We start from the raw sequence: 19,214 nt of genomic DNA on the forward strand, positions 1-19,214 counted from the left end.
ATCGATTCGAAATCCTGCTACTTGCCGACTTCGAACCGGCACGTCAACCACTCCACACTCGAATACGCCGAAACCATCGATTCGAAATCCTGCTACTTGCCAACTTCGAACCGACACATCGACCACTCCACACTCGAATACACCGAAACGATCAATTCGAGATCCAGCTATTTGCCAACTTCGAACCGGCCTGTCAACCACTCCACATTCGAATACGCCGAAACCATCGATTCGAAATCCTGCTACTTGCCAACTTCGAACCGGCACGTCGACCACTCCACACTCGAATACGCCGAAACCATCGATTCGAAATCCTGCTACTTGCCAACTTCGAACCGGCACGTCGACCACTCCACACTCGAATACACCGAAACGATCAATTCGAAATCCAGCTATTTGCCAACTTCGAACCGGCATGTCGACCACTCCACACTCGAATACGCCGAAACCATCGATTCGAAATCCTGCTACTTGCCAACTTCGAACCGGCACGTCGACCACTCCACACTCGAATACACCGAAACGATCAATTCGAGATCCAGCTATTTGCCAACTTCGAACCGGCCTGTCGACCACTCCACACTCGAATACGCCGAAACGATCAATTCGAAATCCAGCTATTTGCCAACTTCGAGCCGACACATCGACCATCCCACACTCGAATATGCCGAAACAGCAGACCCAAAATTCAGCAGCTACCTGCTAAAATTCAATTCCGCCCAACCCCCCACTCCCCACCGCGCCAACCAACCAACCGCCGGATATGCCGACACTGCCGATATGTCACCTCTCTGCGCCAATCAAATGCCCAGCCACCGCCGCTCCCCCGAACACCAAGTAAAGGACCCTATCGAAGCTCTCGCTCCTCACGTCCATCTAAGCCAGTCTGAGACCGCCTCTTGGCAGGTTTGCCACCCTCTCAACATAACCCATCATTCACCACCCCAAACGCCAGAACAGCCGTACGGGGAGTTCGCCCAATTCCCCTCTCACTTCCAAACGAAACAGCCCTCTCACCCAATACACTCCAATACCACCTGTCACCAACTCACTCCAAACGACCGCTCCCAACCCCACCATCCACGACAAACATGCAAGTCCCCCGAATGTCTGGGCTCCTCCTCCAGCTCCTCTCCCCATCCGGCCAACTGGACGAGCCAACTTCACCACCAACCCTCCAATCTCGACCACTCCACCCCCTCCTCCCCGCAAATGCCGTCCGACTCCCTCTACCTAGTCCCTGCCACGCCCACGCATCGACACACTCCCCCTCCACTCAATCGCGCGTCAGACGCCTCCAACAACCTCGATGCATACACGCATACACACGACAGCCTCTCTCCTGCCAAACCGACTCTCATCCAGTCGCACGCACGCTCGCACCATCATGACTCAAGCCTCTTCCAACGCCAACCCCTCTCTTCCAAGAACTGTCAGCACCTGATTCCCACCAATGATCCGGACGCCTCTCTCCTCTGGGCGTCGCCCCACCGTCACCCGCACTCTAACAACATGTCGCCTCGAGTCCGAAAGCTACCCTGCGCCTACCCACAAACCAGCCAAACAGACACGCAAAAATCGCCCATCAGAGTCTTGAAGAAGAACCAAGCCATCATCCTCTCACCCACATCCCCCCAACCTCATAGCCCCACGCCTACTCGCTAAATGCCAACAAAAACTTTTTTTGTACCTCGCTTTTTCGTCCGCCATAGCCATTTCACTCATCTGCTTCAAAAAAACACCCTTCTTTTGGCACCAGACTTCTCTCCTGCCTTCTCCAATGAGAGCTCCTATCCTCGGCCTCCCTTCCATTCTGCTCTCTAAAAGTGCCAAAAATCTAAAACAAAAAGTACGGTACGACAGGTGCCCTGCATCGCATTCCCTTCTCTAGTCCCCTTCATCGACGTTCTCAACGCACTCGCGCTGCGCTTTACGTCCCTCAACAGGCTGAACCTGTTGGCAGTGTCAATCTACCAAAACAAGATAACTGCTGCGCGAGGAGTGCGCCCTCCAAGGCTCCTCAGGCAGCCCCTCTGTACAAACCAATCGTCTTTTTCCTCCCCCTGAAACACCGTCGCTGCCTCATCGTCCGCAGCTGTGCCCGAGAGTCGTGAGGGGAGTTCACATTCGGCGATCGCGCGCGCTCTGCTTTTTTTCCTAACAACGTTCGTGTCCCGCAGCCCCCCGATCGTATTTCGATTCCGAAGAATTCGCTGAAATTTACCTTCTGCCGTTCCTCGGGGCCGGGAGGTCAAAACGTCAACATGAGGTCGACCAAGGCGGAACTTCAACTCAGCCTCTCGGACGCCCACTGGATGCCGGACTTGGTCAGGAGCAAGCTCGTGGAACGAAACGCGCGTCTCGTAGCTCAAGATCGAATCATCGTCAAGAGTCAAGTGCACAGGACGCAGGAAGAAAACAGAAAAGCGTGCGTGAAAAAATTGCAGATGCTCGTCGACGAGGCAAATCTGGCCGCGCACGGCATCGAGAGCACATCAGAGCGCAAAAGGATGAAGATAAGGAAGGCAAAAGAAAGATCGAGGAGACGGAATAGGAATAAAATGCAGACAGAGAAGACATGCATTTCAATGAACAGCTCGGAAAAGGAAGATAAAAATGGTACAGACTGATTAACCGGAATAGAGAGTGCATTGGCATGCCTCTTTTTTTTTCGACACAATACTTAGTTAGTAAAAACATCATGCTGTCCCTCTGATGGGCGACAATTGTCCTGAACCATGTTAGCGGACAGGACAGCCTTGGTCGCAGCATCTTCTAAGCTGTCTGCCGTCGAAATGTTGGCGTTCGAAGTCTTCAAAATGTCCTGCGCCAACTGAGCATTCGTACCGGCAAGTCTAACGACAAGGGGAAGTTCGAGATGCAAGTGACGAGTGGCATTCAGTATTCCGTTGGCAATCAGGTCGCATCGAACAATTCCTCCGAATATGTTAACCAAAATGACTTTGACATTCTGGTCGCTCGTTAGAATTTTGAACGCCTCAGTCACCGTTTCTTCCGTGACTTGACCTCCTACATCCAGGAAGTTTGCTGGGCTGCCATGCTTCAGCTTGATGATGTCCATGGTGGCCATAGCGAGTCCCGCGCCGTTGACTATGCAGCCGATATTCCCGTCCATGGCGACGTAGTTCAGGTGGCACGCCTCGGCGGCGGCCTCTCGCGGGTCCAACGGATTGGCAGCACGCATGGAATCCAGCTCAGGATGACGGAACAGGGCATTTTCGTCAAAAGAGATTTTCGCATCAACGCAGTATATGTCTCCGTCGGTGGTGACAGCCATGGGATTGATTTCGACTTGAGTCGCGTCTAGCTCAATAAACAGTTGGTACAGACGAGCTAATTGAGTCATGGCTTGATCGAACTGGGGACCTGCAGGCAATTCGAGCGCCGAAACGAGCGAGCGGAGCTGACTAGGCAATGGACCTGAATCGATATTGATCGACTCCGTGCACAGCAAATCAGGCGTTTCTATGGCGGCTACTTCTATATCCACACCGCCACGTGGACTGACAATGAATCTCGGCCCTCCAACTTCGCGGTCTAATACAATGGAAACATAAACCTCACGAGAAATGGGAATCGATTCCGCAATCATGAGCCTTTTTACCAGGATGCCGTCGGGCGGAGTCTGATGTGTTCGGAGCCTGTACCCCAGCATGCTGGAGGCTACTCTCTCGACGTCCTCAGGACTTGAAACAGACACGCGTCAGCAAAAAAAAAGTGCTGCGACCTCTTAGGAGAGAACAGTACCTTTGGCAAAGATGTATTCCTCCACGAAAACCGTTTTCAAAGGACCCGAGTCCTCGACCGCCGGCGAGGATCTGTGCCTTGACGACCAATTCCGGTGCCGCTAGGAGAATATGTATGTGGTTAATACGTGTGTGTTCCAACAAGGGATTACACGGCAGTTTCAAATGATACCCACGCGCCTACCAATTTCCTTAGCTGCATCACGCGCCTGTTCTTGAGCAGTAACGACACGAAATCGCTGAACGTTCAATCCATACTGTTGGAGCAGGCGCTTGCTTTGATACTCTTGAACATGAAACCTTTGTTTGAACACAGTCGGACCAGCGCAGGAAACCTGTCCTTCAGCCAATTGGATTTCCGCAGGTCGGACGATTCCAAAAGAGAGAACCGTCGACGAGGCCGAGGGAAAAAAAAAGAAGCGTGAGAACCGATGCATTTCACAAGGCAGACTCCAAAGAAACTCATACGCGTTGAAGGGAACTGGCGCACTTTCGAAAACACGGCGTGAATGTCGAAAGGAACATGTTTTGAAAGAGGCACCTAAAGGAACACTCTCTGAGCCGAATGCGAAAGAACGAAGTGCAGTTCGGGTCATCATCTTATATACATATATATTCTTTAAAAAAAAAAATATCAGATATGTGCTTTGCGGCTCGTGGACCATATGTGTCAAATAGATGACGAAGAAGCAGCAGAAGACGTTGACGAACCCTGTCGGTGATACCTAGAACCACACTCTTTAGGTGTCTAGGAGTAGGCACAATGCAACGAGAACAAATGGCAGTTCGTCTTCTAGTCCATAAAAGATTTATGATAATTATAATAGACGCGTAAAAGATACGTTTTTCATCTAGAGCGAGGTTCTTCTTTGGTCAAGATCGCAAGTTTGGTTTGTGGCCCTATATTAGAAACGTAGCTGTTATTTCTCAGAAGCCTTTTGGACAGATAATATTTTGCAGAATCTTGGAGGTGGCAAGGAAATTTGATTTTGGTACCATCTCCTCGCACCAAATTAAACAGAATTGTTCCATTTGACACGGGGTCTCCTTCCTTCGCTACCCACTGGATTTTTCCGCTATCAGGCTGTCTGCTCGTAAGTTTTCTCGGTACGTCCCAAATCTTGTCTATGTCTATCAGTCGATTGGAACCCGATTCGGCGCCGAAACCTAGATCATTCGCCGAAGGTAGGGAGAATGGGGGCAGAGACCCGCCCTGTTGGTATCCGTAGCGCACATCGCTAAACGAGGTCATAGGTCTTGGACCAGCCACAATAACTACGTCATTCGGTTTGGCGAAGGGCGTCGCACCATGAAACGCTCCGTAGCTGAACGCAGATGTGAAAGCCTGAGGTTCAGATTGAGGCGCGTTCCATGACTCCGGATCGACGGCATACCCTTCTTCTAAGAGTTTTTGGAAATTGGCCCTCCTTGAATTCGCCCGTCCAAAAACAAAGCCCTTGTTATCGGGGCCCTGTTCTGCACCAGGATCGACACGTTCTTTCTTCTTCCCGTTGGACGCGCATCGCTAAACGCAAAAAATTGGTCAAACAGAGAAGGAACGGTGTCCTGATACAAGACAGCAACTCTCTATACACACAATATTTCCCACACTCAAGAACGCGCGCTGCAGCGTGAACCAGCAGACAAGTCGTGGGGGCGCCTCGCCTCACCCGCTTTCTGTCAATCAGTACGCTCTTGCGCGCGGAAAAAGATGGGTACGAAGAGAAAGTTCTATGCTATATACTTTTAGGTACAATTATTTTTTTTCGAGTGACATTCAGCGGCCTTCTGGGCGCATTTGCCAGCGCACTCTGATCGATCGGAATCTTTTTCGTGCTGCAACAAGTCAATAGCATTTGGCGGGACGTGGTCTACGCTGTTAACGATAACGAATAACTGAATATTGACCTATCAAAAGAATCTTTTTTATTGCTCACACAAAGAGATATGCCAGAAATAATAGAGGAATGCATTCTGGGAAATGATTCGTCTATGACTCTTCGATGTGGTGGTGTGACCGTCAGCATTGTAGAACGGCTTAGAGCTTGATAGCAGAACAATTCTCAGACAACGCAGGTTTGTTACTTTCAAGAAGCCTTGACTAGAGTGGCGCAAGTTGGCAGCTTGTGTTTGCTTGTACCTGGACTTTCAGAAGCACCTTGAGACAACACAGCGAGTGTGGCTCAAATTCATCTTCCGTGCGAGCTGTGGCGTGGCCAGATCATTCTCAAATGTATTCTATGCAATTAGGATTATCAAGAGACCGCACTCCTCTTCACCCCGAGCCGCATAGAAGTGCACCTTCTTGGCCAATTTGTCTTGCAAAGTCCATTTATTACCTGTCAAAGATGCGGATCTTCCTCGATCTGTCCGTCCGACGCATTTTTGTCTGTACAAAAAGCCTACCTATACACGGACGCAGGATTGAGTAGTTCGAACGCTCGCACCGAGTACAAACAAGAGAGCTCGTGAGGGAAAAGCAGGAATTTATTTTTTTTGATAGAAGGCCGTTAAATGTAGCAAAATAATCTCTGGTTGTTTATTTTTCAATGTCAAACCCTACGTTAAAAACTGAAAACCTCGTTTCTCAGTGGCTAAATTGGGATCCAAATGCTGAGACACGTCAAGAGATTCAAGATCTGTTTGATAGAGGGGACAATGCGGAGCTCTCTAAGCGCCTTGATCGAAGAATAGAGTTTGGTACAGCAGGTAAGCTTCTTAAGTGTACTTAAATTATATCTCGCGCCGAGGCGTTTGTATATGTCGGATTTAGAACGCTTCATTTGCACGATCAACACGGACTAATTGACCTCATGTTCTGATTGAAGGCCTTCGAGGCGCAATGAAGGCCGGGTTTGCCTACATGAACAATTTGGTAGTTATTCAGACAAGTCAGGTACAAATTTTTTTTGTGTGTGAAGAGTGTATCGATGCAAAAGACTGACGTATTTTTTTTTGCGCGCTCGGTGCTGGGATGAAAGGGTTTGGCCATGCACTTGCAGGATCACGTTACCGATGCAAAGAGTCGAGGGATTGTGATAGGCTATGACTCGCGGCGAAATTCTGAGGCTTACGCAAAATGCACGGCGGCTTGTTTTGCCCATCAAGGGTTTACGGTTTATTTGTATTCTGAAGTGGTGGCGACGCCTTTGTTGGCGTACAGTGTCCCCGCATTAAACGCGGCCGCCGGAGTGGTTATCACGGCGTCGCACAATCCCAAAGACGACAATGGGTACAAGGTATATTGGAGCAATGGCGCGCAGATTATCGAGCCGCGTGACATAGAGATACGGTCGTACATTGACAAGGCATTGGTGCCATGGAAATTACCGGCACCAAGTCACGCAGAAGCGTTAGAGGGGCCGTACAAGCACCTGGTGCGCGATCCCAAATCGGTTTTGTCGTCTTATTTTTCTAAAATTAAATGTTGGAGTTTTCATTTGAGCGAGAATCGCAAGCGTAGTTTGCGTATTACCTACACTGCTATGCATGGAGTGGGTACGCCTTATGTGGTGAGAGCGTTTGAGGCGTACAACTTGCAGCCATTCATTCCGACCGAGCAGCAAGTAAATCCAGATTCGGAATTCCCGACGGTGACGTTTCCGAATCCAGAGGAGGGGAAGGGAGCGCTGAAGCTGGCGATTGAGACGGCGGATGCGCACCAATCGCCAGTGGTGATAGCTAACGATCCGGATGCGGACCGTCTGGCCGCGGCGGAGAAGCAGCCAAATGGGTGTTGGAAGATATTCACTGGGAATGAGTTGGGGATTTTGTTGGCGGACTGGGTATCTAGGAATTATTTGAGGGTGAATCCGAATACGGATCGATCGAAGTTGGTTGTGGCAAGTTCGACCGTTTCAAGCAAGATGTTGAAAGCATTGGCAGAGCGAGAAGGGTTCGAATACGGAGAGACGTTGACCGGGTTCAAGTGGATAGGAAATTTGTTGTATGATGCGAAGAAGAACGGAAAGACGCCGTTGTTTGCCTTTGAGGAGTCGATTGGGTATATGGTTGGAGACGTATGTTGGGACAAGGATGGAATTCACGCGGCGGCCGTGTTCGGAGAGATGGCGAGCTATTACTATGATAAGGGGTCGACATGTGAGCTAGAGCTGCAGAGAATGAGAAAGGAATTGGGATTTTACATGACAAAGAACAGCTATTTCTTTTGCTATGAACCGATCTTGATGGAGAGGATATTTAAGAACATCAGGAATTCCGGTGATTATATAAAAAATTGCGGTGGGTTTAAGGTGGCGGGCATACGCGACTTGACGTTACCGGGGTTCGATTCGACGAGGGAGGACAAGCTGCCGACGCTGCCGATGAGTGCGTCAACTCAGATGATTACTTTCACGTTTGAGGACGGTGTGGTAACGTTGCGTGGGTCCGGGACTGAGCCCAAGTTGAAGTACTACGTGGAGGTGGTTGGGAAGGACGAGGAGTCAAGCGAGAAGAAGTTGAAGGAGTTGACGGAAGCGATCATAAATGAGCTTCTTAAGCCTGACGAATATGGTTTATTTTGGCCGAAGGAGTGATGCAGACATATCTGATTTATTGGTACAAGGTGATAGGTGAACTTTGTGGAATGTGCTCGAATTTGATGATGCCCGTGAGCATTCTGACATGATCCAAATCTAAATGGAGCATTGATTCATAATGAAAATTTAATAGAAAGGATTTAGTGGAGAGGTGGCATTTGATAGCCCAGGGGAGGTATAAGGTTGTGAGTTGTTTTTTCTTGAGCAGATTGATTCTGAACGGTCCTAGGAGGGCGCTGAGAGCAGCGACGGGAAGGCCAGTATGGAGGAATTCGAAGATTTTGAGTGCGATTTCTTCGGTTTCCGTGACATCTAATTGAGAAAGGAGATGCCAGAAATCGTGGACTTCTCTGTATCGTTGAAGAACATAGGCGAGTTCGGGGTCGTCGACGAATCTGGTTATCGGTCTTTCGTTAGAGGTAAAGTTGTGTTTAATCATCCATTGCGCATATTGATGTCCGAAGGAGGTGGGTGAGAGTGAGAGGAGGTAGTTGATGGGGAGCGTGTCTTCGTTGATTCTGGGTTTTTGGTACAAGATAGATCGTCCGGTAGGGTTTGAAAGCATTTTGCGGCGCATGCATGTCAAAGCGGGGAGTCCAGTGGTTTCGGCTAGAGTGGCGACCATGTCGGAGCGGAGTGGGTTGGAGAGGGCGACTAGGCCGGAGCCCACGGCAAGGAGGAGTTTTTGGAGAGGCGTGGTTGGGACGTGCATGTGATGGGGGAGGTGCTATACAAGAGGGTGTATGTGTGTTTTATATATGAAGGGAATATATAATAGGAGGGGTTGACGCATGTGCTATACACGGAGGCAGAGAGGAGTGTGGTTTTTGGCCGAGAGGGTGCGTGATTTTTTATGGTGGAACGCGCAGTTTTGTTTACGGTTGAGTGACGACACATTGTTACACGTTGTGATTGGTACGAAGAGAGTGAACGTGATTGGAGAGAGAAGATGGGTTGCGATACCGAGACGGTCGAGCGACAGAGCGAGGCTAGCGGTTTGGGAGAGCATGTTGATTTTGACAAGAGGCGGGTGATTCGGAATTTGCTGAAGATGGTGAGAGAGTTACCGGAAGTGTACGACTCAGAGGACAGCAATAGGATGACGTTTTTGTATTTTGCGTTGTCTGGGTTGGACGTGATGGGGGCGATTGGGGAATTAGAAGAGAGTGGTCGGTTGGTGGAGTGGGTGTACGCCCAGCAGGTGTTGCCGATTGGGGAGGGAATGGAGGGTATGAGGGGAGTGGGTGGCGACAGAGGTTGGTTGACCGGGGGGAGATTGATAGGTTTTTTTTGACAGGAGTGGAAGTTGCGAGATGCGGTTTTCGAGGGTCTGGTTTTGCGGGTGCGATTAGGGACGAGAACGGAAAGCAGGTTCGTCGGAGCGGGGGGGGGGGGGGAAGAGGGAGGGCGTGAGACTGACTGAGGCGTGTATGTGTGTGTGAAGAGGTTGAGTGAATGGGTTTACATAGAGTCTCACTTGGCGATGAGTTATTCGGCATTGTGTTGTTTGGTGATTTTGGGCGACGATTTATCGAGAGTGAACAAGGGAGCGTTGGTGCGCGCGTTGGGGGCGTTGCAGTGCGAGGACGGTAGTTTTCGCCCGTCGCACTTGACGTTGTTAGACAACGACTTGAGATATGTGTATTGCGCGTGTGCCATATCTGCGCTGCTGAGGGATTGGTCCGGGGTGGACAGGGAGAGGACGCTGGATTACATCAAGGGGTGTTTGTCGTACGAGTACTCGTTTGGCCAGATGCCGTTTCAGGAGGCGCATGGGGGTGGGACGTACTGCGCGGTGGCGTCTTTGGCGCTGATGGGTTGGTTGGACAGGGTTGGGTTTGGGGGTTGGACGTCCGTTGGGGTGGCGGAGGGGTGGAGGGAGTCGACGATTGAGGAGTGGAGGAATTGGTCGACGGAGGCGCAGGGGATGGTGCATTGGCTGGTGAACAGACAGACGTCGGGGTTTCAGGGCAGAGTGAACAAGGAGGTGGATTCGTGTTATTCTTGGTGGACGGGAGCGAGTTTGAGGATACTGGGGTGTTGGAATTTGGTTGACCAGGAGCGTCTTCGCGGGTACTTGATTCAGTGTCGCGACAAGTTTATTGGGGGGTTTTCAAAGAATCCTCGAAGTTTGCCTGACTTGTTGCACACATATTTTTCGATTTGCGGGTTATCGTTTGTGGGAGAGCCCGGGTTAGAGAGGGTCCACTGCGCGCTGGGCATTTCGCTGAGAGCGGCAGGACAGTTGGCGCCGTGACAGAAAAGAGGAGAAAAAAAAAAAAAAGGGTTGTGCGTGTATTTTTTTTTTTTTTTATTGGAGAGGGGGAGTGGCAGGTGAGCGAGGGGAGGTGGGGTGTTGGAGGGGGGGTTTGCCTAGATAGGACCAGGAGCCGTCGCTGAGCAGTTTGACGGTGAGGAGTCCCCATTGGTGCCGGGCGGTGATGAGGGCGAAGTGTTCGTCGAAGGAGTTGACGCGGAGGGTGGAGAGACAGAGGTCGTGATCCCAGAGTCCCGAGAGAGTGAACTGGCGGAGTTGGGTGAAGGGGGTCCAGGAGGGTTGAGAGGGGGAGTAGCGGAGGACGACGAGTCCGTCTTGGAGTCGGAGGAGGAGGTGGGGGTGGTCTTCGAGGGAGAAGAGTCGCAGCACGGCGGGGTGGTGGAGGTGGAGAGGGTCGGCGAGGCGCCAGAGGAGTCCGTCGAATTCGAGGGTGAACAGAGTGTTGGAGTGGATGCAGGCGAGGAGCACGAGGTGGGGGTAGGCGTGGGAGGTCCACTGTTCGGCGCGGAGGAGGCAGAGTCCGGAGGGGAGGGGGACGGGGGAGGGGGAGGTGTGCGGGGGAGAATGAGGGGAGAAGGCGACGAGAGAGGCGGAGCAGCGCTGAGAGGGGTGCGACTGACAGGGGAAGAGGAAGAAGAAGTAGAGGGTGTCTTGGAAGAGGAAGGACTGGAAGGAGGCGGGGTGGCTGGAGAGGTTTTGCTGGAGGAGTTGGTCGAAGGAGAGGGAGTGGGATTGGCAGGTTGAGGGGGGGTGGATGTCGAAGAGAGAGATGCCGTCAGAGGTGCGCCTGACGAGGTAAATGGTGTTCTCGGGAGTTACGTGAGATTGGAGGACTTGGAGGTGGCGGTCCGGAGGGTGGTCCGGGAGGGCGAGGGCGGAGTCGTCCAGGCAGGGAAGCCAGGTGGACTTGGAGGAGTTCCACAGGTAGGAGCGGGTGTCTCGTTCGTGGGCCACGAACAGGTAGTGCTCGCCGGCGGAGGAGAGGGTCGAGAGTTGGACGTGGTCGGCGGGGGCTCGGCGGGGGAGAATGGTGGTGACGTCCACGACGCGCCAGGTGGAGCCCACGACGTGGCCGGGGAGGCAGCCGGTGAGAAGGGAGTCGTTGAGGTAAATGCCGACGGCGAAGAGACGCGCGTCGGTTGGGCGCGTCGGTTCGCTCGTGGTCGCGGCAAAGACGGAAAGCGCGGCGGTTGGCGGGAAGCCCAGTTTTTGGGTGAACAGGTGGGAGCCGCCGGCGTTGATCCAGTTGCAGACGAGGGAGAGCGGGGTGCGGTCGTAGAAGTCGAGGATGGTGATGTTGTGGTTTAGGTGCGGGTTTTCGACGAGGAGGTCGATGACGTGGGGGTTGACGTGTTGGCTGAGTTGGAGCAGGTCCCTGGCGCTGTGGGAGAGTCCCGAGATGATTTTCCTGTCGGGGGTGATGACGCCTTGAAGGACGAAGAGTTCGGCGGAGGAGGGGGGGGCGCGCGCTGAGGTGAGTGGCGGCCCACTTGGTCCAGCTGAGCGCGTTTTTGCAGTGGCGCGGCCAGTAGCTCTGGATAGACCGCGGGGGCCAGAAGAGGCGCGCGAGGTCCGGCGACAGGTCTGGAGGCGGGTCGTAGAGAACGATGATGTTGGTGTTGGAATCCCAGAATTCTCTGAGCGTGCTGTCACACCTCAGGTGCTCCGACGAGCACATGACGCCTTGGAGCGCGTCGCAGAGCATCTTGGAGAAGTGCAGGTGGTGGTCGATTTGGAGCGTTGAGTGGACGCCGAATTCGTAGAAGTTTTTGGGTACGAGGTCCAAGATGACAATTTCTCTCGGGTGGGCGCGCACGAAATTGGAGAAGGTCGCCAGCATGTCGGAGATCAGCCCGCCGCAGAGTCCGTGGCAGATGCGATACTCGTCCTTGACGGCGACGACCCGGAGGTCGAAGTAGCGAATTCCGGCCGCCAGCTGGGTCTCGGTGTCCTGGTCCTGACAGACGGCCCACTTGAGCACGATTTGCTTGGCGAGTCGGCCGAGTCCGACGAGCGAGGCCAAATTTATCATGCGCGATCCGCGCAGTTCGATGCTGTAGGGGCAGTGTGGATCGAGGGAGTAAGTGCCGCTGTCGTGGGTGCCAGGGAGAGCCACGTGGCAAAGCGGGACGTCCTCAATGGCACTTCGATAGTGAGACATCCAGTCGGCGAGGACCTGGGTCGACTGCAGCTGCTTCAGCGCCGTTGCCAAGAGATTGTCGTCTCTGGGGTCTGGCGGCGACGCGTGATGCGGGCGCTCGGCGAGGGGCGGGTCGGCCTGGTTCTCGGACTGCATCTTCAGAATGTCTTGTTCCGCGGTACAAGGAAGGGCTCATTCGACATTCGCGCTCGGATAGCGCGTGGTGGGCTTGCGCGAGGGGACCGGTGGGTGCGTCGCAAAAAAAAGCACACGTGAGTTTGCGCGTCAGATTTTTTTTTGTGGTATTGCGCGTTGAACGTTCGCGAGCGATTTGTCGCCGGTGGCGCGGGGGCGGCGAGCGAGTCGGACGGACGCGTCAGCGCGAACACGCTGGGCGCGTAGCGAGTGCCTCGGGGTGGGTACGTACAGAAATGTGTTACTGCACGACGTGGCCGCACAATGGTATGCACTATGAAAAGTAAAAAAAAAAAAAAACTGTGTCCATTTGTTCGGCGCCGCCGCTTGTCACACCCCTTTCCCGTTATTCTGCTTCTAAATGCTGAGGAGGAAGTCGAAGAAGAAGGAGAGCGAGAAGAGCATCTCGGAGGGCGAAGAGGCCCTCCTGACGTTGGATAAGGTACGATCAGAGATGCGAGGTACGGGCGGCATGAGCTTTTTCCTGCGTGCCGGGGCAGCCCTCCCGCCTCGCGCGGGTCCGCGGAGGGAGGGCTCGGCGTTCTACCACGCCCTTTTTTTTTCGCGGGGCGAGCGCTGACGGATTCGAAACGCGCAGTCGCAGTTTTCTTTTTACCGATGTCACAACGTCCCCTCCGTGGATAGGCTGGAGGGGAGGTACAAGATAAAGATCGGGAGCTGGACGGATCGCTACTTGATCCTGTATTGCGAATATGTCCTCTATTACGAAGTGGTGAAGGTACGGTGCTTTTCGGGAAAGGAGCGAGTCTGGCGAGAGAGGGAGACTGAGTGTTTCCGCCTTTTAGGGCAGTCCCGTGCCGCACGACGGGGACCTTCCCGTGGGCGCGATCGACTTAGACAAGGTTGAACTGAAGAGCATCAACTTTTGCGAGGAGAAGGTGTCGCTGGGGGGCCTGATTCCGAAGTCGAGCTCGTACGAGAACTGCATCGAGCTCAAGATGGACACCGGCAAGAAGGTGTACGATATTTTGATACAATTCGACTCGGAGGAGAACACGCGCACCTGGCTGAGCGTGTTGAGAGCTCGGTGCAAGAACATCCAGACGATCAAGCCCAAGTTCGACATTGTCGAGGTTCGGGCCACGATCGACATGCTTATCAACAAGTATCCCATCACCAACCACATCAAGTCGGCCCCAGCGAGTGGACAAGAGGAGGCCTGGCTTCAAAACGCGATAGGGTACTGGAAGGCCAGGAACAAGTATCGCAAGGATCTGAGGCGCTCGAAGCTCTTCTCCACGGTCTATTCGACCAGCGTCTGCAGGTACATCGACTGGTTCGTCATGTCGGGCGGGGAGGCGGGCGCGGAGTCGCTGGAGAAAGAGCTGATGATGGCGGAGGACTTGGTGGTCAACGGCTGGAAGAAGAACGCCAGCGAGGGCCTGAACACCTACGAGGAGAAAATCGCGTCCATCAACCCCGAGGATGCCGACACGTGCTACCAAGCTCTGCTGGAGGTGGTCCAGAAGGTAAGGTGCGCGGAAATGTACATCAAGTACTACTCCGAAGTCTATCCCTCGACGGATCTAACCGAGGTGGAGAGCATCAAGTCCCAGTGGTCCTACTTCATCCGCCTCCTGCAGGGCTACTTGGACAAGATCATGGCCAAGCGGCGCGAGGAGTCCGAGGGCGCGCTCAGAAGGCTCGAAGCCGAGAAGCAGTCCGAGAACCTGTTCTGGGACCAGCCCGACGCCGAAGACGACCCGTTCTCAGACATCAACATTGTCAAGCTCTGAACGCTCGTTCAATTCGAGTGGCTCCGCTCGACGCGCGCGCCGATGGCCGCACGTCGTGAAGCGTGTAAAATTCAGTAAACACACCCTCTCTTCGATGCACACCCGGTAGCGCACACTCAACGGCACACGTTCAGTGATGCACTCTCAATGACCTCCATGTTCAATGACGGTGACGCTCAACGAGGCGGCCGAGATGCGTGTATTTTAATAGAACGCGTTCGACGGCGACAAAAAACTTTCTTGCGTACCTTCGTGCGCGCCCTGGCGCGCGCGTGACACGTCCGCGAGCGAGAGGGGGCGCCGATCCCGTCGCCGCGAAGAGAAAGGGGGACAAGAGAGGAGAACTTTGTCGCCTCTGTTCAAACATGTGGCCAAGCTTTGAAAACCTCTAGTAGAAGCTCAATGACAACACGCATCGACCCATCGTTCATGGCAACCACGTCGAACGTCTCTTTGTACGTTTGCAGAAGACTCTGTTCGAAGTGGTTTAAGAACCCGATTTTGATGACGTTCGCCTCTCGAGGAAAGCATGACGCGAGGTGCGCGTCGCCGATGTGGTCCCCCAACAGTATGACGTTGATCTCTTCCGGGGGGAAGTCGTCGAAGTGCTTCCGATAGCTGGCGTCGACAAATTCTCTGAAACTCTCCAATTTGTTCAAGGAGTGGATGACAGGTTTCGAAAAATCTTGTACGCGTCCACCTTCGTCGAAGACAAGGTGGTTTGCGCCGATTTCCAAACCTCGCGTCACCGATGAACTCGGGGCGTGCACCTCCAGCAGCTTCTCAATTACTTGCGATATACCCGCCGAGAGCACCAAGAAGGGGACCCCGAAGAGCTGGCACAGTCGAAGCAGGTGAAACGTTCCTTGACGGAACGAGACGACGGCTTTAGACGCGACCTTCTCTAGCACCTCCATGCTCACGTTCTCCCGAGTCAGTCTTGTGAAGAAGGACGCGAACCACTCCTCTAGATACTCCACCTTTTCGGCGTGAGACAGGGTATCAGAGAATTCGTACGCGACGTATTTCTCGTACTCCTCCTGAGTCTTCTTCACGAAGTCCCTGCTGAAGTACGCCTCGTCGTTGAATACGGAGAAGGTGGTGGCGCCATACACGAGCTCTCCGTTCACTGCGAAGGGAGGGTGCGTCAGCCGCTCGAAAAGGGGGGAAAAGGTGGGACATCGGCGTGACTGGCAGGGGGCCTTTCGCTTTCTGGGCACGCGCATCCTTCGTACCATTCACGTTTTGCGTGGTGAGCGTCTTATCGAAGTCACTCAAGACGATCAGGGGTCCGCGGAGCATTCTTTGCTTCTTTGCTTGAAGGGTTTGAGGAGAGGAAACGATGAGGTCACTTTCGGGCATGCTTCGCACGAGCCTATCCGCAAACGAGATGGCCTGCCTGGCGGGTAAATCATCGTCAAAAAGATTTGAGTCTTCCATGAGTGACGCAGACGCCTTTATGGCGCGGTGCTGGCCGGAGGAACTCATTTTCAAAAAAAAAAAATTATTTCCATTTTGTCTCAACAAATTTTCACTAACATGTCAAAAATTTGGGAGTCGTTTCGTCCTCATCGCGCGCGCCTGGCGGACGTGCTGCACAAGGCGGCCGTCACGGCCATAGCGCTGTACAGTGGCTATCTTTTGATAAATACCGGCATCATGTCCTACAACTTTTACAACGTCCACGTAGAGAACAAAGTGCGTGTCGCTTCGTCGCTGCGCGCGTAGGGTCTCCAAAACTGACGCGAATTTCTTGACAGAGGAGACAGGCGGAGCGTCAGAGAGAGACGTCGAGGATTTTAGAGACGCCCACCGGTGCTTAGCCGCGTTTAGGAGGCGAGTCTGTGAAAGAATAAAAGATTATTTTTTTTTTTTCGTTTATGTGTTCGTTCAGGGCGCGCGTTTGCATCGTTTTATCGAGTCTGAGGATCGACTGCGAGGCGCGGTTTGGACTCGCTGCTGCCCGTCCGAGGGGTGAAGAGCCGTCTTTTCTTCAGGTTTGAGAGGAGTTTGAGCGTGAGGGAGAGAAAGGGCCCTTTTTTGGTGATGAACTTGCCTTCGTGAAAGGATTCCCTGTAGTCTTTGAAGACGATGTTGAGGACGAACCCGTAGAGGAGGATGATAGACATTTGCATGCACGCTACGGTGTTGAAGCCCATGGAGAAGTCGAAGTCGTGGAAGTAGAGGACCCAGGTGTCCGTGTATAGCGTGTGTGTATGTGTGGTGTTAGGGGGGGTGACATGGACGAGGGCGGGGGGAAGGTAGTAGTAGGAGGTGGGGAGGATGGAGACGCGCAATCGGTCGGGGAAGGCGAGTTCGCAGTCCATGGAGTAGAGGAGGTGGGTGAAGGGAGGGACTGAGAGGGAGAGGGTGAGGGTGGAGTTGTGGTGGGAGGTGGGCGAGTACTGGACGTGGGTGGGGTGGGACGAGTTGGAAGAGTTGATGTAGGGTTGGAGGGTGTGGATGTAGAGAGGGAGATAGGGAGGGGTGGGTTGGTGGTAGAGGATATGATAGGTGTGGTTAGAGTGGTTTTGGATAGAGACGATGAATTGTCTGCCGTGACGGAGAGTGGGGGAAGAGACCCAGCGGGTGACGATCACAGGTGGGGGGGAGGGAGAGGGGGGAGGGAGGGGAAGAGATACGAGGGTGAGGTGATTGGACAGGGTGGAATAGAGGTCGACGGGGACGGAGGTGGAGGTAAGTGTAGGGTGGATGTGAAGTGTGGAGTGAGAAGAGAGCGAACAGACGTCTGGGGGAGATATGCTGGAGAGGGTAGTGATGTCCCACGGAATAGATGAGGGGACCCGAGTATTTTTGCGGACGAGGAAGGAGAAGGAGAGGAGGAATTTTTTTGAAGACGGGGTGGGGAAGTAATGGAGGGAGAGTGACGAGTAAGTGGATCGGAGGGATGTGGGAGGAGATAGGATGGATGCGATACCAGATTTGAAGTGACAGGGCAGCCATTTAGAGAGCGAGTCGAAGTTTTCCGTACAGAGGACTTCTGGAGATAAGAATCCTCGTCTGAAGTTTTTACTCATAGTAGATGATGAGGGTTGAAGGTGGAACATATTGTATCTAGGATAGGTTTGGTAGTAGGTGTTTTGGTCGAGCCATTTGTTGCTGGTTCTACTGGGCACGTTGTTGTAGAAGGGTTCGATAGAACCGCAGATGTACTCAGAAAGGATTTCAGCGGTTGACTTCCAGAGTTGATCGGTGCTGGAGGGGGGAGGGTTTTAGAAGGGGGAAGTGGCGCTTGAGGGATTGGCAGATGATTGAGAAGGGCGCACGTACTTGGTCGACGACTCAGGTTGGTAGTATGCCCACAGCTCTACACCTTCAGGAGCAGCGATAGAGGGTGCATACCACTCATCCCATGGCCACGCTCCCTGCAAGGTGTTTGCAGAAGGAAGGAGTTAGGAAGGGTGGAGAGGTAGGGGAAAAGAGGTTTGGACTTACCTTAGTGATACGCAATTGAAACTCTTCTATGGACAGGCGGTGGACGAGCTGTCCTATTTCCCTCGGGAACAGCTTGAAGTGCCGCGCTGCGGGGGGAGGGGGAATAGTCTCGTTAAGTTGGTGGAAATAAAAAAAAAAAAAAAAAAAAAGCGAACCTGAATGGTCTCCATCGTAGTCAAAGCCGAACCGGAGATCGAGAATGAAGTACCCGTCGACGGGGAGGGGGTAAATGTGTAGCTCTTCGCTAAACTCGGAGCTAGCGTGTTGGGTGAATAGACAGACGCCGAGCAAAAGCAACAGGGCTTGGGGAAATGGTCCCATTTCGCGAAGCCAGAGCAGAGATGATTGGGACGGGGCTGCAAGGGAGTGTCAAAAAAAAAAAAAAAGTTTGAGCGGGGCAAAGGGGTTTTTATTCGCTCTCTCTGTGCGAGCGCTAAACCGGAGTGTTTTCAAAAAGGCATGAGCTACGAGTTGACACAAAAGGTGCCTGCCCAGGTACATTCGAAGTTTAACCAGATGAGAGAAAACTACAAGAAACTGGTCAACGAGCTGTACAAGATCGAGTCTCAGAGCAGCGAATATAAGTGCGTGACGTGTCTCTGGTTGCGCGGTGCGTGAGCGTCGGGCGCTTCCTTGAGGGAGGTTAATTTACCGCGAGCTGACTTGTGTGTTTATGGCTTTTACCTGGCACAGCATCGCCTTAGGCGCCATCGAGAAGCTACCGCCAGAGCGCCGCTGCTTTCGACTGGTCGGGCAGACACTGGTCGAGCACAGCGTAAAGGAGGTAATTCCTGTTATCAAGGAGAGAAGGAAGGAAGTACGCAAAAGGGGAAGGTTTTTTTTGATGTGCTTTCACGAAAAGGAAAAGGCTGTCTGGCTGACTTTTGTCACAAAAGCTGTTGGAAATGCAGAAACAACTCCAGGACGAGGCAGATAAGTTAGAGGCACAGACGAACAGCTATGCCCTGGAACACGGGCTCATCAAATAGCAGGGGGCGCCGATACACGCGGTGATAGATTGAACATGTGTGTGTATGTGTGTGGATATATATATAAAACCGTGTATATGTATGTCACTCT

The 19,214-nt window shown here is 53.0% G+C and overlaps 9 protein-coding genes across 10 annotated transcripts; 5 read left to right on the forward strand and 4 right to left on the reverse strand.

The window, feature by feature from the left end:
• The first annotated feature begins 1,708 nt into the window (after window positions 1–1,708).
• LOC126316437 (probable phosphoglucomutase-2) lies at window positions 1,709–9,125 on the forward strand. Its single transcript, XM_049992724.1, has 4 exons — window positions 1,709–5,482; window positions 5,686–6,476; window positions 6,596–6,663; window positions 6,749–9,125. The coding sequence occupies exons 2-4, from the start codon at window positions 6,317–6,319 to the stop codon at window positions 8,303–8,305; spliced, it is 1,785 nt and encodes a 594-aa protein (XP_049848681.1). The 5' UTR covers window positions 1,709–5,482; window positions 5,686–6,316; the 3' UTR covers window positions 8,306–9,125.
• LOC126316427 (uncharacterized) lies at window positions 2,265–2,630 on the forward strand. The gene has a single exon (XM_049992714.1). The coding sequence runs from the start codon at window positions 2,265–2,267 to the stop codon at window positions 2,628–2,630; it is 366 nt and encodes a 121-aa protein (XP_049848671.1).
• LOC126316438 (succinate--CoA ligase [GDP-forming] subunit beta, mitochondrial-like) lies at window positions 2,634–5,665 on the reverse strand. 2 transcript variants are annotated; one of them, XM_049992726.1, is made up of 6 exons: window positions 5,522–5,665; window positions 4,479–5,292; window positions 4,236–4,384; window positions 3,952–4,102; window positions 3,769–3,868; window positions 2,634–3,707 (listed from the first exon to the last, which is right to left on the reverse strand). In XM_049992726.1, the coding sequence occupies exons 3-6, from the start codon at window positions 4,290–4,292 to the stop codon at window positions 2,684–2,686; spliced, it is 1,332 nt and encodes a 443-aa protein (XP_049848683.1). In that variant the 5' UTR covers window positions 4,293–4,384; window positions 4,479–5,292; window positions 5,522–5,665; the 3' UTR covers window positions 2,634–2,683. The 2 variants fall into 2 exon arrangements, with proteins under 2 accessions (XP_049848683.1, XP_049848682.1); XM_049992725.1 differs by lacking the exons at window positions 4,479–5,292; window positions 5,522–5,665 and having other exon boundaries at window positions 2,684–3,707; window positions 3,952–4,432.
• Window positions 9,126–9,200: 75 nt separating the features above from the next.
• LOC126316428 (geranylgeranyl transferase type-1 subunit beta-like) lies at window positions 9,201–11,330 on the forward strand. Its single transcript, XM_049992715.1, has 5 exons — window positions 9,201–9,537; window positions 9,606–9,679; window positions 9,753–10,283; window positions 10,713–11,088; window positions 11,209–11,330. Exons 1-5 carry the CDS (start codon window positions 9,258–9,260, stop codon window positions 11,328–11,330), a joined length of 1,383 nt encoding a protein of 460 aa, XP_049848672.1. The 5' UTR covers window positions 9,201–9,257.
• LOC126316457 (uncharacterized) lies at window positions 10,604–13,000 on the reverse strand. The gene has a single exon (XM_049992748.1). The coding sequence runs from the start codon at window positions 12,880–12,882 to the stop codon at window positions 11,362–11,364; it is 1,521 nt and encodes a 506-aa protein (XP_049848705.1). The 5' UTR covers window positions 12,883–13,000; the 3' UTR covers window positions 10,604–11,361.
• A 15-nt stretch (window positions 13,001–13,015) lies between these two features.
• On the forward strand, window positions 13,016–14,913 carry LOC126316459 (uncharacterized). The gene is made up of 3 exons (XM_049992749.1): window positions 13,016–13,363; window positions 13,520–13,660; window positions 13,728–14,913. Exons 1-3 carry the CDS (start codon window positions 13,283–13,285, stop codon window positions 14,676–14,678), a joined length of 1,173 nt encoding a protein of 390 aa, XP_049848706.1. The 5' UTR covers window positions 13,016–13,282; the 3' UTR covers window positions 14,679–14,913.
• A 124-nt stretch (window positions 14,914–15,037) lies between these two features.
• On the reverse strand, window positions 15,038–15,904 carry LOC126316429 (7-methylguanosine phosphate-specific 5'-nucleotidase-like). Its single transcript, XM_049992716.1, has one exon. It carries the CDS (start codon window positions 15,902–15,904, stop codon window positions 15,038–15,040), a length of 867 nt encoding a protein of 288 aa, XP_049848673.1.
• A 687-nt stretch (window positions 15,905–16,591) lies between these two features.
• On the reverse strand, window positions 16,592–18,455 carry LOC126316460 (GPI transamidase component PIG-T-like). Its single transcript, XM_049992750.1, has 4 exons — window positions 18,290–18,455; window positions 18,135–18,220; window positions 17,970–18,064; window positions 16,592–17,894 (listed from the first exon to the last, which is right to left on the reverse strand). Exons 1-4 carry the CDS (start codon window positions 18,453–18,455, stop codon window positions 16,592–16,594), a joined length of 1,650 nt encoding a protein of 549 aa, XP_049848707.1.
• A 138-nt stretch (window positions 18,456–18,593) lies between these two features.
• LOC126316461 (prefoldin subunit 2-like) lies at window positions 18,594–19,210 on the forward strand. The gene is made up of 3 exons (XM_049992751.1): window positions 18,594–18,718; window positions 18,828–18,951; window positions 19,031–19,210. The coding sequence occupies exons 1-3, from the start codon at window positions 18,594–18,596 to the stop codon at window positions 19,121–19,123; spliced, it is 342 nt and encodes a 113-aa protein (XP_049848708.1). The 3' UTR covers window positions 19,124–19,210.
• Window positions 19,211–19,214: the final 4 nt, after the last annotated feature.

This window comes from Schistocerca gregaria, unplaced genomic scaffold (genome assembly GCF_023897955.1).
Source record: "Schistocerca gregaria isolate iqSchGreg1 unplaced genomic scaffold, iqSchGreg1.2 ptg000584l, whole genome shotgun sequence".
Classification (NCBI taxonomy): Eukaryota; Metazoa; Arthropoda; class Insecta; order Orthoptera; family Acrididae; genus Schistocerca; species Schistocerca gregaria.

Excerpts from the sequence above, each read along its gene's own strand:
- LOC126316427 (XM_049992714.1), top strand. The coding sequence starts at position 2,265 with ATGAGGTCGACCAAGGCGGAACTTCAACTCAGCCTCTCGGACGCCCAC.
- LOC126316438 (XM_049992725.1), bottom strand. The coding sequence starts at position 4,432 with ATGGTCCACGAGCCGCAAAGCACATATCTGATATTTTTTTTTTTAAAG. Across the intron at positions 3,869-3,951 it reads TGATGCAGCTAAGGAAATTG|CGGCACCGGAATTGGTCGTC; the intron begins GTAGGCGCGTGG and ends ATATTCTCCTAG. Across the intron at positions 3,708-3,768 it reads GGAATACATCTTTGCCAAAG|TCCTGAGGACGTCGAGAGAG; the intron begins GTACTGTTCTCT and ends GTCTGTTTCAAG.
- LOC126316437 (XM_049992724.1), top strand. The coding sequence starts at position 6,317 with ATGTCAAACCCTACGTTAAAAACTGAAAACCTCGTTTCTCAGTGGCTA. Across the intron at positions 6,477-6,595 it reads AATAGAGTTTGGTACAGCAG|GCCTTCGAGGCGCAATGAAG; the intron begins GTAAGCTTCTTA and ends TTCTGATTGAAG. Across the intron at positions 6,664-6,748 it reads TAGTTATTCAGACAAGTCAG|GGTTTGGCCATGCACTTGCA; the intron begins GTACAAATTTTT and ends CTGGGATGAAAG.
- LOC126316428 (XM_049992715.1), top strand. The coding sequence starts at position 9,258 with ATGGGTTGCGATACCGAGACGGTCGAGCGACAGAGCGAGGCTAGCGGT. Across the intron at positions 9,538-9,605 it reads GATTGGGGAGGGAATGGAGG|GAGTGGAAGTTGCGAGATGC; the intron begins GTATGAGGGGAG and ends TTTTTTTGACAG. Across the intron at positions 9,680-9,752 it reads GGGACGAGAACGGAAAGCAG|AGGTTGAGTGAATGGGTTTA; the intron begins GTTCGTCGGAGC and ends GTGTGTGTGAAG.
- LOC126316457 (XM_049992748.1), bottom strand. The coding sequence starts at position 12,882 with ATGCAGTCCGAGAACCAGGCCGACCCGCCCCTCGCCGAGCGCCCGCAT.
- LOC126316459 (XM_049992749.1), top strand. The coding sequence starts at position 13,283 with ATGCTGAGGAGGAAGTCGAAGAAGAAGGAGAGCGAGAAGAGCATCTCG. Across the intron at positions 13,364-13,519 it reads CCCTCCTGACGTTGGATAAG|TCGCAGTTTTCTTTTTACCG; the intron begins GTACGATCAGAG and ends CGAAACGCGCAG. Across the intron at positions 13,661-13,727 it reads TCTATTACGAAGTGGTGAAG|GGCAGTCCCGTGCCGCACGA; the intron begins GTACGGTGCTTT and ends TCCGCCTTTTAG.
- LOC126316429 (XM_049992716.1), bottom strand. The coding sequence starts at position 15,904 with ATGCGCGTGCCCAGAAAGCGAAAGGCCCCCTGCCAGTCACGCCGATGT.
- LOC126316460 (XM_049992750.1), bottom strand. The coding sequence starts at position 18,455 with ATGGGACCATTTCCCCAAGCCCTGTTGCTTTTGCTCGGCGTCTGTCTA. Across the intron at positions 18,221-18,289 it reads CTACGATGGAGACCATTCAG|CGCGGCACTTCAAGCTGTTC; the intron begins GTTCGCTTTTTT and ends CTCCCCCCGCAG. Across the intron at positions 18,065-18,134 it reads TTCAATTGCGTATCACTAAG|GGAGCGTGGCCATGGGATGA; the intron begins GTAAGTCCAAAC and ends AACACCTTGCAG.
- LOC126316461 (XM_049992751.1), top strand. The coding sequence starts at position 18,594 with ATGAGCTACGAGTTGACACAAAAGGTGCCTGCCCAGGTACATTCGAAG. Across the intron at positions 18,719-18,827 it reads TCTCAGAGCAGCGAATATAA|CATCGCCTTAGGCGCCATCG; the intron begins GTGCGTGACGTG and ends TACCTGGCACAG. Across the intron at positions 18,952-19,030 it reads TCAAGGAGAGAAGGAAGGAA|CTGTTGGAAATGCAGAAACA; the intron begins GTACGCAAAAGG and ends TTGTCACAAAAG.